The sequence below is a fragment of the Salvelinus fontinalis genome, chromosome 29 (assembly GCF_029448725.1).
Source record: "Salvelinus fontinalis isolate EN_2023a chromosome 29, ASM2944872v1, whole genome shotgun sequence".
Lineage (NCBI taxonomy): Eukaryota > Metazoa > Chordata > Actinopteri > Salmoniformes > Salmonidae > Salvelinus > Salvelinus fontinalis.
The window spans coordinates 11,314,506-11,329,389 of NC_074693.1; the positions used below are offsets into that span (position 1 = coordinate 11,314,506).

Below are 14,884 nucleotides of genomic sequence, written 5' to 3' on the forward strand. Positions count from 1 at the left end.
TGGGGTATTGTGTGTAGATTAATGGGGGGGGGACAACGATTTAATCATTTTTAGAATAAGGCTGTATCGTAGCACAATGTAGAAAAGGTCAAGGGGTCTGAATACTCTCCGAAGGTACTGTATGTTAGTTTAACTGGTTTTTGATATCATGGTCACTCAATATACATCCTCCCTTCCTCTCTCCTTCGCTACAGCTCGTAAAACTAAGAAGCTGAACCGTTTAAAGGGTGTGCAGCAGCCCACCATGGCCGAGCTGACCCCCCGTCCGCTCCCAGAGGCCAGGTCGCTGGTCCCCAAGTCCATGCCCCAGCTCACCCCCACCATGCTGTCTCTACTAAAGGCCATCGAGCCAGACACCATCTACTCTGGCTATGACGGCACCCTGCCAGACACCTCCACACGCATCATGACCACCCTCAACAGGCTGGGGGGACGACAGGTGGTATCAGCCGTCAAGTGGGCCAAGTCTCTGCCAGGTACTACTATTTCTAAGAGACACTGTTGGAAACCTGCACAGTATCTACCATAGACAGCAGTACTACAGTATCATCAGGGAAATGGAACCTTTAGTCATTCAGTGTTCTGTTATCTTCCCCTGCAGGGTTCCGGAACCTTCACCTGGACGACCAGATGACTCTGCTGCAGTGTTCCTGGTTGTTCCTCATGTCCTTCGGCCTGGGCTGGAGGTCCTACCAACAGTGTGACGGGAACATGCTCTGCTTCGCTCCAGACCTCGTCATCAACCAGTATGTCTACTTATCTGTCGGCCTAAGTCTCTGTCTGTCTGCATGTCTCGTTCTCTCTCCTGTCTCTCTCTCCTCATCAGGGACCGTATGAAGCTGCCCTACATGGCAGACCAGTGTGACATCATCACTAACATGTCTCTCTCTCCTCATCAGGGACCGTATGAAGCTGCCCTACATGGCAGACCAGTGTGACATCATCACTAACATGTCTCTCTCTCCTCATCAGGGACCGTATGAAGCTGCCCTACATGGCAGACCAGTGTGACATCATCACTAACATGCCTGTCTCTCCTCATCAGGGACCGTATGAAGCTGCCCTACATGGCATCATCACTAACATGTCTCTCTCTCCTCATCAGGGACCGTATGAAGCTGCCCTACATGGCAGACCAGTGTGACATCATCACTAACATGCCTCTCTCTCCTCATCAGGGACCGTATGAAGCTGCCCTACATGGCAGACCAGTGTGAACAGATGTTGAAGATCTCCAGTGAGTTTGTCAGACTGCAGGTGTCTCATGACGAGTATCTGTGTATGAAGGTGCTGCTGCTGCTCAGCACCGGTGAGTCTCAGCCCCACGTTTACTTTGACCTTTCACACTTGAGTCCATAACAATGTGCCAACCTATTTCCTGATTGATGGCTGTGTGTTCCTGGGTTTTTACTGTTATGTTAAACATGTTGATCCTGACATTGGGATGTCAGAAGGAAAGTTTCCTGTTTCATCTCATAACAGTGCATTCGGAAAGTATTCAGACCCCTTGACTTTTTCCACATTGTGATGTTGCAGCCTTATTCTAAAATTGATTTTTTTTAAATAAATAAAATGTTTTGTCCTCATCGATCTACACACAATACCCCATAATGACAAAGCAAAAAAACAATTTGATACATTTTAGAATAAGGCTGTAACGTAACAAAATGTGGAAAAGGTCAAAGGGTCTGAATACTTAGTATAATGGAAGGGGACCTCCATAGGCATGACTTACTGGGTTAACACATTTCCTGTTATGTTCATCTTTAGTGCCAAAGGGGAAAAACACACACAGAGGTTGATGTATTATGTTGTTGTCGTCCCCCCCAGTGCCAAAGGATGGTCTGAAGAGTCAGGCAGTGTTTGATGAGATCAGAATGTCCTACATCAAGGAGTTGGGGAAGGCCATCGTCAAGAGGGAGGAAAACTCCAGCCAGAACTGGCAACGCTTCTACCAGCTCACTAAGCTTCTTGACTCCATGCACGAGGTACACTTTAGAAGTCTTCACGGGTCCAACAGACTCAAAATTCTGAAATAAGACCTGGGATCGGTGCCTAAATTCTGATTTTTTCCCCCTTGGATATCAGTCGGGTCTGATATAATTGCCACGCGTCTCGAATATGTGCATTTAAAATTGATTTACCGTCTTGACCCGTACTCTGTTAATTTAATATTTGTGAGGTGATGTTATGTGTCAGCCAACTGCAACTCAAAATGTATAGCTTATTTCCAGCTGGAACCGGTTCTGGCTGCTCACCTCACATGTGCCTGCTGCTGAAGAGAGAGAGCGAGTGAGAGGAGCCTTGACCTAGACTCCTGTTGATTGTGAAGATGCAGGCCTTTTATATTGAGGAGAAAAGAGTATAGTGAAAAGAATCCGACGGGGGTGGAACGTCCTCTGGGACAAGTTAGAATATTGTAGTGGACAAAGATTAGAAAAACGTTTGCACTGCCAAATGGACTGTGTGCAACTCGCTATTCAGGTTTTTACTTTTATTTATTTATTTTCATTATTGTGTATCAGTTTTGATTTGTTGAGACATTTTTGTTGGCTAAATTAAGTTCTAACGGTCTTTTTAAATGTTGTGCTTCGTATTTAGTTTGAGATGAAGGTTAAAACTAGGCCTGTTGTAAAATAAATAGCATTAGGCTATTGCTGAGTAGGCCTACGGTAGGCACTCACCTTTGTTGGGAATTGCTGCAATATAGGCCTTTTCAAGGTTTTAAACCAGTTCATTAAATATGCAACAAGTGTTTTGTTTCATTCTGTTGAACCATTTTCTTTGGCCAAATTAAAAGTTCCAACTGTAATGTTGTGTTTACCGCAATATAATACAATTAGTTGTCTTGAAGGCACTGCACAACATGTAAATTCCTGTTGAACGCGGGAGAGCTCATTTTGTTGTTTTTGGAAGATTTTCACAGTCTATTGAAAACGTTTGGTTACTAGCTAGCTACCTTTTGAGTTTGGACCCCACAACGTTGCTGGGATCGCTTCCAGTGATCCTGCCGACCAGCGGTCTCTCTATCACATGTAAAGGATATTTTAAATGAACAAAAAATAGTTCTACAAGCAGTTGTCACAACAACAAGAAAATAGCTCCAAGTGTTTTGTCCAAAAACTGTTGGATTCAACTAATAAAAGAATGGACCTGACCAGAGAGGTCCAGGACCTGAAGAACAGCTTGCAGTTCTCCCAGGGTCAGCTCGATGAGTTGAAAGCAATCTGTAAGTCATTGAGAGAGGACATTAGTTCTGTAACAATGACAGAGAAATCAGATTATCTCGAGGGACAAACAAGGCTGAATAACATGGTTGTGGACAGAATTGCAGAATCTCCATGTGAAACCTGGGCGGAGTCTGAGAACACAGTTAGGGAAATTATCTCGGAGAAACTGAAGATGGACGACAGGAAGATTTGAGGTGGAGCGCAACCACAGGACTGGAAAACCTTCCACCGGCCCAGGTGACAGGCCCAAGTCGATAGTGGTCAAGTTTCTGAGGTTCAAGGACGAGGTAACTGTTCTGGAAAGAGACAAGAACTTGAGAGGAACGTACACCTTCTTCAACAAGGTCTATCCTGAAGCTGTGCACCAGACGAGGAAAGAACTGATCCCAGCCATGAAAGCTGTCAGAGCATGTGGGGACATTGCTTACATCCCCCATGACAAGATCATTGTCCACCCTCCCTCCCAGAAGTCTGGAAGGGATGAGAGAGCCAAGCCTATGGGTTCGTAGCTTCAACCCCACAGCACACCCACTTCACCACACCAACTGATTAATGGACATCTGAATGTATGTTTTTTTCTCTTGCTTTGTTTTCTCTTTTCCATATTATGTCTATCTCTGATAGGCTACCCAGGAAAGGGCTGAAAATAGCCCATATTAATATATGTAGCCTTAGAAATAAGGTTAATAAAATCAAGAACTTGCTAACGTCAGATAACATTCATCTTATATGGATGATGTTAAAAATATTTGTTGGCATGATGTGAGGAATAAGGAGCATCGACGCTGCACTTGATGAATTTATGAAATTGCTTCTTCCAATTATTGATAAACATGCACCTGTTAAGAAACTGACTGTTAGAACTGTTTGGTTGAAAGAGATGGGGCAAAAGGAGTGGCTAATAAGTCTGGCTGCACATCTGACTGGCTGTTATTGTGAAGTGGAAACGTCTAGGAGCAACAACATCTCAGCCATGAAGTGGTAGGCCACACAAGCTCACAGAACGGGGTGGCCGATTGCTGAAGCGCATTGCATGTAAAAATCGTCTGTCCTCTGTTGCAACACTCACTACCGTGTTCCAAACTGCCTCTGGAAGCAACGTCAGCACAAGAACTGTTCGTTGGGAGCTTCATGAAATGGGTTTCCATGGGCGAGCAGCCGCATACAAGCCTAAGATCACCATGTGCAATGCCAAGCGTCGCCTGGAGTGGTGTAAAGCTCGCCGGCAATGGACTCTGGAGCAGTGGAAACATGTTCTCTGGAGTCATGAAACACGCTTCACCATCTGGCAATCCGATGGACGAATATGTGTTTGGCAGATGCCAGGAGAACGCCCGCATGCATAGTACCAACTGTAAAGTTTGGTGGAGGCGGAATAATGATCTAGGGCTGTTTTCATGGTTCGGACTAGGCCCATTAGTTCCAGTGAAGTGGAATCTTAACGCTACAGCATACAATGACATTCTATACGATTCTGTGCTTCCAACTTTGTGGCAACAGTTTGGGGAAGGCCCTTTCCTGTTTCAGCATGACAATGCCCCCATGCACAAAGTGAGGTCCATACAGAAATGGTTTGTTGAGATTGGTGTCAAAGAACTTGTATTTCAAGGCCTACAAACTGTGCCTCTTTGCTTGACATCATGGGGAAATCAGCCAAGACTTTAAAAAAAAATGTAGACCTCCACAAGTCTGGTTAATCCTCGGGAGCAATTTCCAAATGCCTGAAGGTACCACGTTCATCTGTACAAACAATACTACGCATGTATTAACACCATGGGACCACGCAGCCGTCATACCGCTCAGGAAGTAGACACGTTCTGTCTCCTAGAGATTGACGTACTTTGGTGCGAAAAGTGCAAATCGATCCCAGAACAACAGCAAAGGACCTTGTAAAGATGCTGGAGGAAACGGGTACAAAAGTATCTATATCCACAGTAAAACAAGTCCTATATCGACATAACCTGAAAGGCCACTCAGCAAGAAAGAAGCCACTGCTCCAAAACCGCCATAAAAAAGCCAGACTACGGTTTGCAACTGACATTTCACATTCTTAAAATAAAGTGGTGATCCTAACTGACCTAAGACAGGGAATTGTTACTAACATTAAATGTCAGTAATTGTGAAAAACTGAGTTTAACTGTATTTGGCTAAGTTGTATGTAAACTTCCGACTTCAACTGTATATATATATATATTTATTTTGACTTGTTTATTTATATATATATATATTATTATAATAGCATACAGTTGAGGCCTATGCAATGCCCTGATGCATTTTGCGCTCAAATCTCCGACAGCTGAACTGAGAGGTGGACAATTATTGTTTTAGGAAAGTAAAAACTGAACCAGCACGGTTCTGTTTGGGTCTCTTTTTCCACCAGTCTTTTCCAAACGGGTCTGACTGTCCTCGGGTTCATTCGGAACTGGAGGTCTGTGGCTCAATGCTGTCTCCTGGAGGTCTGTGGCTCAATGCTGTCTCCTGGTGGTCTGTGGCTCAATGCTGTCTCCTGGTGGTCTGGGGCTCACTGCTGTCTCCTGGTGGTCTGTGGCTCAATGCTGTCTCCTGGTGGTCTGTGGCTCAATGCTGTCTCCTGGTGGTCTGGGGCTCAATGCTGTCTCCTGGTGGTCTGGGGCTCAATGCTGTCTCCTCGTGGTCTGGGGCTCAATGCTGTCTCCTGGTGGTCTGGGGCTCAATGCTGTCTCCTGGTGGTCTGGGGCTCAATGCTGTCTCCTGGTGGTCTGTGGCTCAATGCTGTCTCCTGGTGGTCTGGGGCTCAATGCTGTCTCCTGGTGGTCTGGGGCTCAATGCTGTCTCCTGGTGGTCTGGGGCTCAATGCTGTCTCCTGGTGGTCTGGGGCTCAATGCTGTCTGCTGGTGGTCTGGGGCTCAATGCTGTCTCCTGGTGGTCTGGGGCTCAATGCTGTCTCCTGGTGGTCTGGGGCTCAATGCTGTCTCCTGGTGGTCTGGGGCTCAATGCTGTCTCCTGGTGGTCTGGGGCTCACTGCTGTCTCCTGGTGGTCTGGGGCTCAATGCTGTCTCCTGGTGGTCTGGGGCTCAATGCTGTCTGCTGGTGGTCTGGGGCTCAATGCTGTCTCCTGGTGGTCTGGGGCTCAATGCTGTCTCCTGGTGGTCTGGGGCTCAATGCTGTCTCCTGGTGGTCTGGGGCTCAATGCTGTCTCCTGGTGGTCTGGGGCTCACTGCTGTCTCCTGGTGGTCTGGGGCTCAATGCTGTCTCCTGGAGGTCTGGGGCTCAATGCTGTCTCCTGGTGGTCTGGGGCTCAATGCTGTCTGCTGGTGGTCTGGGTCTCATTGCTGTCTCCTGGTGGTCTGGGGCTCAATGCTGTCTCCTGGTGGTCTGGGGCTCAATGCTGTCTCCTCGTGGTCTGGGGCTCAATGCTGTCTCCTGGTGGTCTGGGGCTCAATGCTGTCTCCTGGTGGTCTGGGGCTCAATGCTGTCTCCTGGAGGTCTGTGGCTCAATGCTGTCTCCTGGAGGTCTGTAGCTCAATGCTGTCTCCTGGTGGTCTGTAGCTCAATGCTGTCTCCTGGAGGTCTGTAGCTCAATGCTGTCTCCTGGTGGTCTGTAGCCCAATGCTGTCTCCTGGTGGTCTGTAGCCCAAAGCTGTCTCATGGAGGTCTGTAGCTCAATGCTGTCTCCTGGAGGTCTGTAGCTCAATGCTGTCTCCTGGTGGTCTGTAGCTCAATGCTGCCTCCTGGAGGTCTGTAGCTCAGTGCTGCCACCTGGTGTTGTAGTACAGGGGTTCCCAAACCTTTTCACTGAAGCCCCCCTTCCGGCATTGAGGAACATCCTGTGCGCGCGACACGTCTATTTCTATGGGCACAAGCACCGTTCATGACACTAATTGTTAACACCCCTCTTGTTGGCGCAGAGAACATTTTTGCAGGTTTTAAAGCTTATTTCCTGCGAATCTACACATTTTGTCATGAGGAACAGAGAACATTTAGCATTTTCTTGCAATTCTATAAATGTTGCCATGTCTAAGGTGTATTCTTGTGATATGAGTGACTCAAACATTACAACAAAATCTATGGGCTAAAAAAACCTATCTATAAGATGTTAGTTGACATGGGCTAGTTGATCTGGACATTTCGGACAATTTATAAATAGCTCTCTAAAGGTTTGCAATGACTGACATCACAAGAGGAACTGATGATACACTACCCAATTTAGAAACTGCATCTTGTGTATTCTACTATTACAACACACACGTGGCATACAGCTAGATATGGGATTCATGAATGAGTGGGTTATGAACAATGATATGAGTAATGATGACAATTTGCATATGTTGGGACAGGATGTGAACTTCTTAGGACTTGGCGTCCCGCTAGCGGAACAACTTTCGGTGAAACTGGAGGGCTCGCAATTCAAATAAATAATCATAAAAATTTAACATTTAGGTACATACAAGTGTCTTATATCGGTTGAAAGCTTACATTCGTGTTAATCTAATTGCACTGTCCGATTTACAGTAGCTATTACAGCGAAAGCATGCCATGCGATTGTTTGAGGACGGCGTCCCAGATCTAAATATTTTTCCACCGGCACAGGTTTCATAAATTCACAAATAGCGATGAAATATTCACCAACTTTTTGAAAATCAAAGGGTCCCAGCTATAACGTGTCATTTTGTTGGATAAAATCCTTCTTTATATCCCAAAAAGTCTATTTAGTTGGCGCCATCAATTTGAGTAATCCACTCGTTCAACATGCAGAGAAAAGAATCTGAAAATCTACCCCTAAACTTTGTTTCAACAAGTCAAAATACGTTTCTATTTACTCAGATAACCTAAAATGTAATAAAACTATAATATTTCTTACGGAAAGAAGTATGTTCAATAGGAAACCGATTTTAGCAGGTGTGTCTTGTCTTCATGGTGCGCCCAAACACGAATTTCCAAGACTGTGTCCCTGTACTAAAACTGATATTTCTTATTCGTTTTGGAAGTTACAAGCCTGAAACCTTGAACATAGACTGCTGACACCCTGTGGAAGCCATAGGAATTGCATCCTGGGAGCTAAAATTCAGTATGCCCCTATACTTTCCATTGTAAGAGCATGGTCTCTCAACAAAACAAAAAAATTATCTTTGGATTTTTGAATTATATGCATATTCTTTGAATTATATGCATATTCTGGATTCAGGCCCTGAGCAACAGTCAGTTTACTTTGGGCACATCATTCAGGTGGAAATTTAGAAAAAAGGGGCGTAGCCCTAATTATGTGTTCTCCTGTCATTCATTTATCCATGTTTGTTTTAGTGTCTCTGTTTTGTTTTCAATGTACACTAAGAACATTTCTGTGACCAACAGACAATAAATAAACATGTCAAATGTGCTGCTTTCCCTTTAGATGGTTGGTGGGCTGCTGAACTTCTGCTTCTACACGTTCGTCAACAAGTCTCTGTCGGTGGAGTTCCCAGAGATGTTAGCAGAGATCATCAGCAACCAGTTACCAAAATTCAAAGCCGGGAGCGTCAAGCCCCTCCTCTTCCACCAGAAATGACTGTGTGGTGCTTCCGCCACCAAGACACAATGCCTTAAAATCCCCTCACCTTCCCCTGACAGAGGGAGACCGGACAGAAGAGGAGATGCTGTTTTGGGAGAAAGTATACAAAGTACAAGGGTTTGGGGATTTGGGGATGAAACATGGAGGAGGAAGGAGAGCTTTGTCAAGAGGCAGAAGACGAGAGGGAAAGAGCACAGAGGTTTTTTGTTTTGTTTAACATCTATGATCCAGTATGCAGTATAACAGTAGAAATAAATGTCTTAAGTTTAAAGATAATCAAGGATTGAAATAAACTAACCATTCATGTTTTCTCAGGTGTATCACCCTCAGAATTTAACAATATCTAGATTAAACAAGTATCTATGTACAGATTATTAAGATGCTATTTTTTACATGTCTAAGTTTCTGCTGCCACAGTTTATACAGTTTATTATACAGGTAATTTCTTACCTCAGCAAAGGTAACACTATAACTCGTGTTCTCCCACAGGTTTAGCTACTGTGTTTTCCTCTACCTACTGTCCTGTTTAGGGCCTTGTTGTAACAGAGTTGATTATCAAGTCACATGACATAAAACATCTTGTTTGGTTCGTAACTGTCTTTACAAGAGCATGTTTGCATAGCTTATTTTTTTAAAGTCAGGCATAACATAATGAAATTGTTGTTTTTGTAATGAAAGCGTACAGTACACAATTCACAGACCTATCTTTGTCTACGTTTAGGCTACACGCTGGCTGCCAGGTTTACACACACACCGTCGATCAGAAAAAGGGAGAGAAAAAAAGATGTGCCTTTTTAGCTTGACTAATTTTAGCCGTTCTCTGACTGTCCGAGGATATTCTTCTTTCGCCATCATGGTTGACCCTCAGTGTATGTGATTGTTTTCTTCCTATTACATGCAGTTGCAGTCAGTTTTCCTTTTTAAAATGGCTGCCGTGTTTGTCTGTCGCTATTGCAGCTCAGTTATGGATTCTCAGTGTGAGATCAATCGATCTAATAATACTCCCAATCTGCATATTCCCTTCCTGATCTCTTGCACACTTCTCTATTTTAAATACTATATTAGCACTATGCCCCCCCCCCCCCCCCCTCTACTAAAATGAATGTGAAAGTAAGTAGTAGAAAAGATGGCTTTAACTCTATTGGATGTTTGTAGAAGGAAGCTATTAATTGTCACCATTGAACTTCAGTTATTTTTGTCGGCAAATTGTTTTTAAATGTAACCTTTATTTAACTAGGCAAGTCAGTTAAGAACAAATTCTTATTTACAATGACGGCCTACCGGGGAACAGTGGGTTAAACTGCCTTGTTCGGGGGCAGAACGACAGATTTTTACCTTGTCAGCTCGGGGATTCGATCCAGCAACCTCTAACCACTAGGCTACCTGCCGTCAGTCAGTGAACTTCTTACGTTGCTTTTGTTTTAACTGTTTTGTTAGTAGTTTTTTTTGCCCATTGTCATTGTTGGAATGTGTTCGGAGAGAGAGATGCGTCAGCCAATCAAAAATAGAGTTTGAGAACGCATCGACGGTCCCAAAAACCAGGCTGGTTGCTATGGTTTCCCTAACCGTAATATTTGATGGGAATATGGCAGTTCTTGAATTTAGTTGTACAGTAGTTCTTGGTCACTTTAGGAAAGGCAGAGGGCTTCAGTGTTGACCCTCAATACTCTATATGCTGCTTTCTGTATGAACACAGGTGTGTTTGAACGGATAGTAGAGTGGAATGTGAATGAAACATGGGTAACTTGTCATTATTAATTCGTAAAGAGTCATTTTATAGCGCTTATATTTTGGCAACAGTGACATGTCAGACAATTTGACCATTTTATGAGACAAACCAGCAATACACAGGGGGTTCTAGAGAACTGACACTGGTGGACCCTGGTCTAGGACAACCTCTTACCCACCTAGGCACCTTGCTTACGTCTTAGCTCTTTGTGTGTGTTTTACTTAAACGTCTTCCAGTAAAGCACTTAGTACTCACATCCTTCTGTCATCTTGTGTTTTGCACTCAAACTGTGTGTCGTCCCAAGTGACACCCTGTTCCCTTTGTAGTGTGTTACTTATGACGAGAGGAGGGCTCTGGTCCAAAGTAGTGCACGGAATAGGGTGACATTTGGGATGTAGCTTAGTTGATGAGGGCATAGCTCCATCTTCTGTTCTCTGGGACTTTGTGCCAAACTTGAACTTTTACTCAGGTTTGGAAAACAGTCCTCATTTTAACAGTTGTCAGTGTTTATTTCAGAAAAAAATGAGGGAGAGAAAAAAACAACTTAAAGCGCTTATGTCCACCGTGGATTGAATTAAAGAAACTAAAAAGGTGAACTATTTACTTTTTTTAGTGTTTTCATCCACACTATAGAGATTCCCTAGCAAAAGTATAGATAGCAAGTTGACCCTTTAAGTCTAACAAACCCTTTCTATACACATGTACTTAGGTAGTTTGGGTCCCAACATGAATTTGTTATATTTTATGATGTCACCAAAAACATTTCCCTGCTTTGTCATTCATGTTTCGCTTCTATGCAGATTTTTTTGTTTTTTTTCTCCCGTGAAACAAACCAACCCAGGTATGAAAATGAATGTGAATCTCTGTACGAGGCCAGGCAGGGATAACTGAAGTCCTCCAGGGAGACTGTCTGCTGTTACTCTTCCTAACTCCTGGCACGTATTTCAGCCTTTCATTTTACTAGTTGCTCTGAGAGGGCAACATACCTGGTTAAATCCAGTCACTGGTTTAAAGGAAGAGACAAAAACCAGGAGACATTGTAAAAATGTATGGTGATGCCGCACATTTGAGGGGAATTTGAGAGAATTGTTAACCCGAGACCTGAACTTTTCACCAAACTGGCATTAAAAATACAATGCTAGTTATTTGTTTCCCGTCATTGGTCTATTTACATGTTGGAAAAATGACATCTATTTTATTATTTTCATACACTATGCCAACATCTAATAAGAAGCTATACATGAGCGATTCTTAAGGACAACTATACCATACTCAGGTTGTTGGCATTGTTTAAAATGTATGTGGTCATCTATGTTCACTGATGGAACTGTTTAAAACCAAAAACATTCAGTTGTGATTCCCAACATTGTGTGTTTTTGTGACATTAATTAATTAACAGTCAGGTTAAATAAAAGCTCACCTGGCCATTCAGGTAAGTTAGTTTCATACATACTGGACATGCCAAAGTCCTTTGATGTTCTCTCTACTTGGTTAGCCATTGTTAACTTCCCAATCTATTCTAAAGGAAAATATTTTATTTTATTTCAATGGTGATACAAACCAGCAAATGAGTTCTCCCTAACTAAACAGCTTCTTGATTTCTTATGGGTTACTGTCACCTTCAGTGTGGCTACAAGTTGTTCTCTGCTGTTGCCTTTCATATAACAAGTATAAAACCACGAACTACTCACCTCTCCTCATCCAAAAAATGTATTGGTCTCTGTGAAATTGTATCATACAGTACATTTTTGACAAGGAAATCTGAAAATATGCAATACAAATTACAAATACATGACTTACTTGTTGCTCTAAACAAGAAATTATAGGCGTGTACTATGTCATTTTTTTTCTTTTACAATATAAGCTATTTTAGACAGAAAATGTTCACTTTCACTTTAGTGAACTATTTTCTGTATTTCTCTGCAGGACAGATTTTCAGGAAACATTTCAATAGTGTCAATATATACCATTTATTTACACAGTTCCAGTATATTAGATTTTTCTACCAGGTGGCCAAAGCAAATCCAGACTCAGTTCAGCATATTTTCCTGTAGTTTTAGTAGCTCTTGGAACGACAAACGTACAGGACTTTTTTGTTATATAACATTAAATATTTCTTTTTTTGTATAGCTTTGGTCAAATGTTGTGTACTAATATTATGAATTTAGTAGTCAGTCAGAAAGTTCACACGAAAAAAAATCTACCAGTTGGAACCTAACAATTTCCACTGCCCCAAATATTGTTTTGAAATTCTATTTTGTATAAAATATATGCAGCCATTAACTTTTGAAACGTATTATCAAGGGCAGAACGATGATTATTCACTGGTATATGCTTTTCTTGGAAGCTTATTTGTTTTGCTTGTACACAATTTCAATTATGTACATATAATCCAAAGTAAAGAAAAACAATTTGTTGTATTTCTCCCACAAATAATAGTAGTTTTCTATATCCTCTGTATTATTGCTCATCTGTAGTAGGTCATGTTGATGCTTTTCCTTCCATTAAATGTTGAACTACGTCTTCGTTGTGTGTGGTACCTTTTCAAAACAAGAAATTATATACAGATTGATCATGATGTTAACTCACTTCTTCTGAACAATGAAAATGGTTACCTTCTTGTACTTTAAATAACCACATTATGATAATTCAGCAATGGTTCATTCAATAAAGGGGCTTTTCCATTCTGGTGCTTATTGGTTTGATTTGTAGCTTATTGGTTTGTAACCTTTTGTATGACTGAGGACTTGATTAAATGATTTCCTTGGCTAGCTGCCAGGGAACCTATTCTAGTTGGTGGAAATAGATTTGAATGTCTTTGACACCAACCTCCACTTTCATATCAGTCTAATATTGCTACTGTTAGTCTCTTGGTATCAGCATTTCAATACAGAATTTCTGTGATGACAATACTTGGTGCCCCAAAGCCAGTTATAATGTTGGGAGAAAACTGCTTTTTCTTTCTTATTGAGGCCCTTTAGCCTGATCCCAGATATGTTTGTACTGTATGGCCAACTCCTATGGTTGTTGTCATGGCAAGATACCACAAACAGATGTTGGACCGGGCTCCAAGGCTGTAGCTCCTATGCCAGATTCCAGATGTTGGACCAGGCTCCAAGGCTGTAGCTCCTATGCCAGATTCCAGATGTTGGACCGGGCTCTGAGATTCGGAAGTAGTCTGCTCGAGAATAATAAAACTGACCCGCCTATACTGCATGAATGGCGGACATGATCTGCAGATTCTCCCGGATGGGACGGTGGGAGGCAAGGGACAAAAATGACATTCACAGTAAGACCAGAAATAGTCGAATATTTCAGTGGATTTTGTGTCCTCAAATGAAAAAAACAATACTATGTCAATAATACAAAAATCGGTCATTAATATTTGGCTATTTTTTTGTTTATTAAATTGTTCATCCAATCAACAAGTTTGTATTCATCTTCATAATTAGCTTTATTTATATTCAACAGTAATACATTTATGTTGATGCATGGTTTGTAAACGTTCACAATCGACATTGAGGCGCATACTGTTAAACTTCAGTAAAGATAAATCCTCAGTCTTCCACACTGTAATAATGACCCATAATTATGTTATGGCTCAATAATAAAGGGCAATATGGGTATGAATAACATGATAGGAATGTGTGGGACATACTTACACTGCAACAACACAGCTGGTTATGTGCTTAGGAAATAGTCTTGGATATCTACAATGTTATTAAAAGCTGCCATTTGCATAACATCTACCATTCATACTGAGGCTATATAGATGAGCCTTTTCTTAAAGGAAAGTCTTTGAATGTTGCATAATGCCATTGTAACGGATGTGAAATGGCTAGCTAGTTAGCGGGTACGCGCTAGTAGCATTTCAATCAGTTACGTCACTTGCTCTGAGACTAAGTATGGTTGACCCTTGCTCTGCAAGGGCCGCGGCCTTTGTGGAGCGATGGGTAACGATGCTTTGTGGGCGACTGTTGTTGATGTGTGCAGAGGGTCCCTGGTTCGCGCCCGTGTCGGGGCGAGGGGACGCCGTAAAGTTAAACTGTTACACCATGATAACCAAACTGCAAAAACAACGAAAAGGTAGCTAACACCAGGGTTTCAAATTGTAACTAACTTCCACATGCTGTCTACATCACTGTTTATTTTAGTCTCTGTTCTCTACTTATCTCCGCTCAGGTTTGTCCTTCTAGTTTGTGTCTTTGTTATCATGTGGAAGTTTATTTTTAAGGATGGTTGGAATGCTTCTGTTGAACTTGTTGTGCGGGGGGGGCCTGAGGGTGAAATCTGTGGACCATGGTGTTGGTTGTTATCCAGGGGACAGAGGCAGGACGCTACTTGGCCCTTAGCCAAAACTGTAGTTCAGTGAGTATTAAAGTGTCTGTATGACCATGT

The 14,884-nt window shown here is 42.5% G+C and overlaps 1 protein-coding gene across 4 annotated transcripts in view; it reads left to right on the forward strand.

The window, feature by feature from the left end:
• LOC129827411 (glucocorticoid receptor-like) overlaps positions 1 to 13,172 on the forward strand; it is a 69,222-nt gene extending 56,050 nt beyond the window's left edge. For 3 of the 4 annotated variants that reach the window (XM_055888233.1, XM_055888235.1, XM_055888234.1), the window contains exons 6-10: positions 195 to 476; positions 602 to 746; positions 1,179 to 1,309; positions 1,831 to 1,988; positions 8,602 to 13,172. In XM_055888233.1, the coding sequence (XP_055744208.1) occupies positions 195 to 476; positions 602 to 746; positions 1,179 to 1,309; positions 1,831 to 1,988; positions 8,602 to 8,754 (869 nt within the window). In that variant the 3' untranslated portion in view covers positions 8,755 to 13,172. The other variant, XM_055888236.1, reaches the window with a different exon arrangement.
• Positions 13,173 to 14,884: the final 1,712 nt, after the last annotated feature.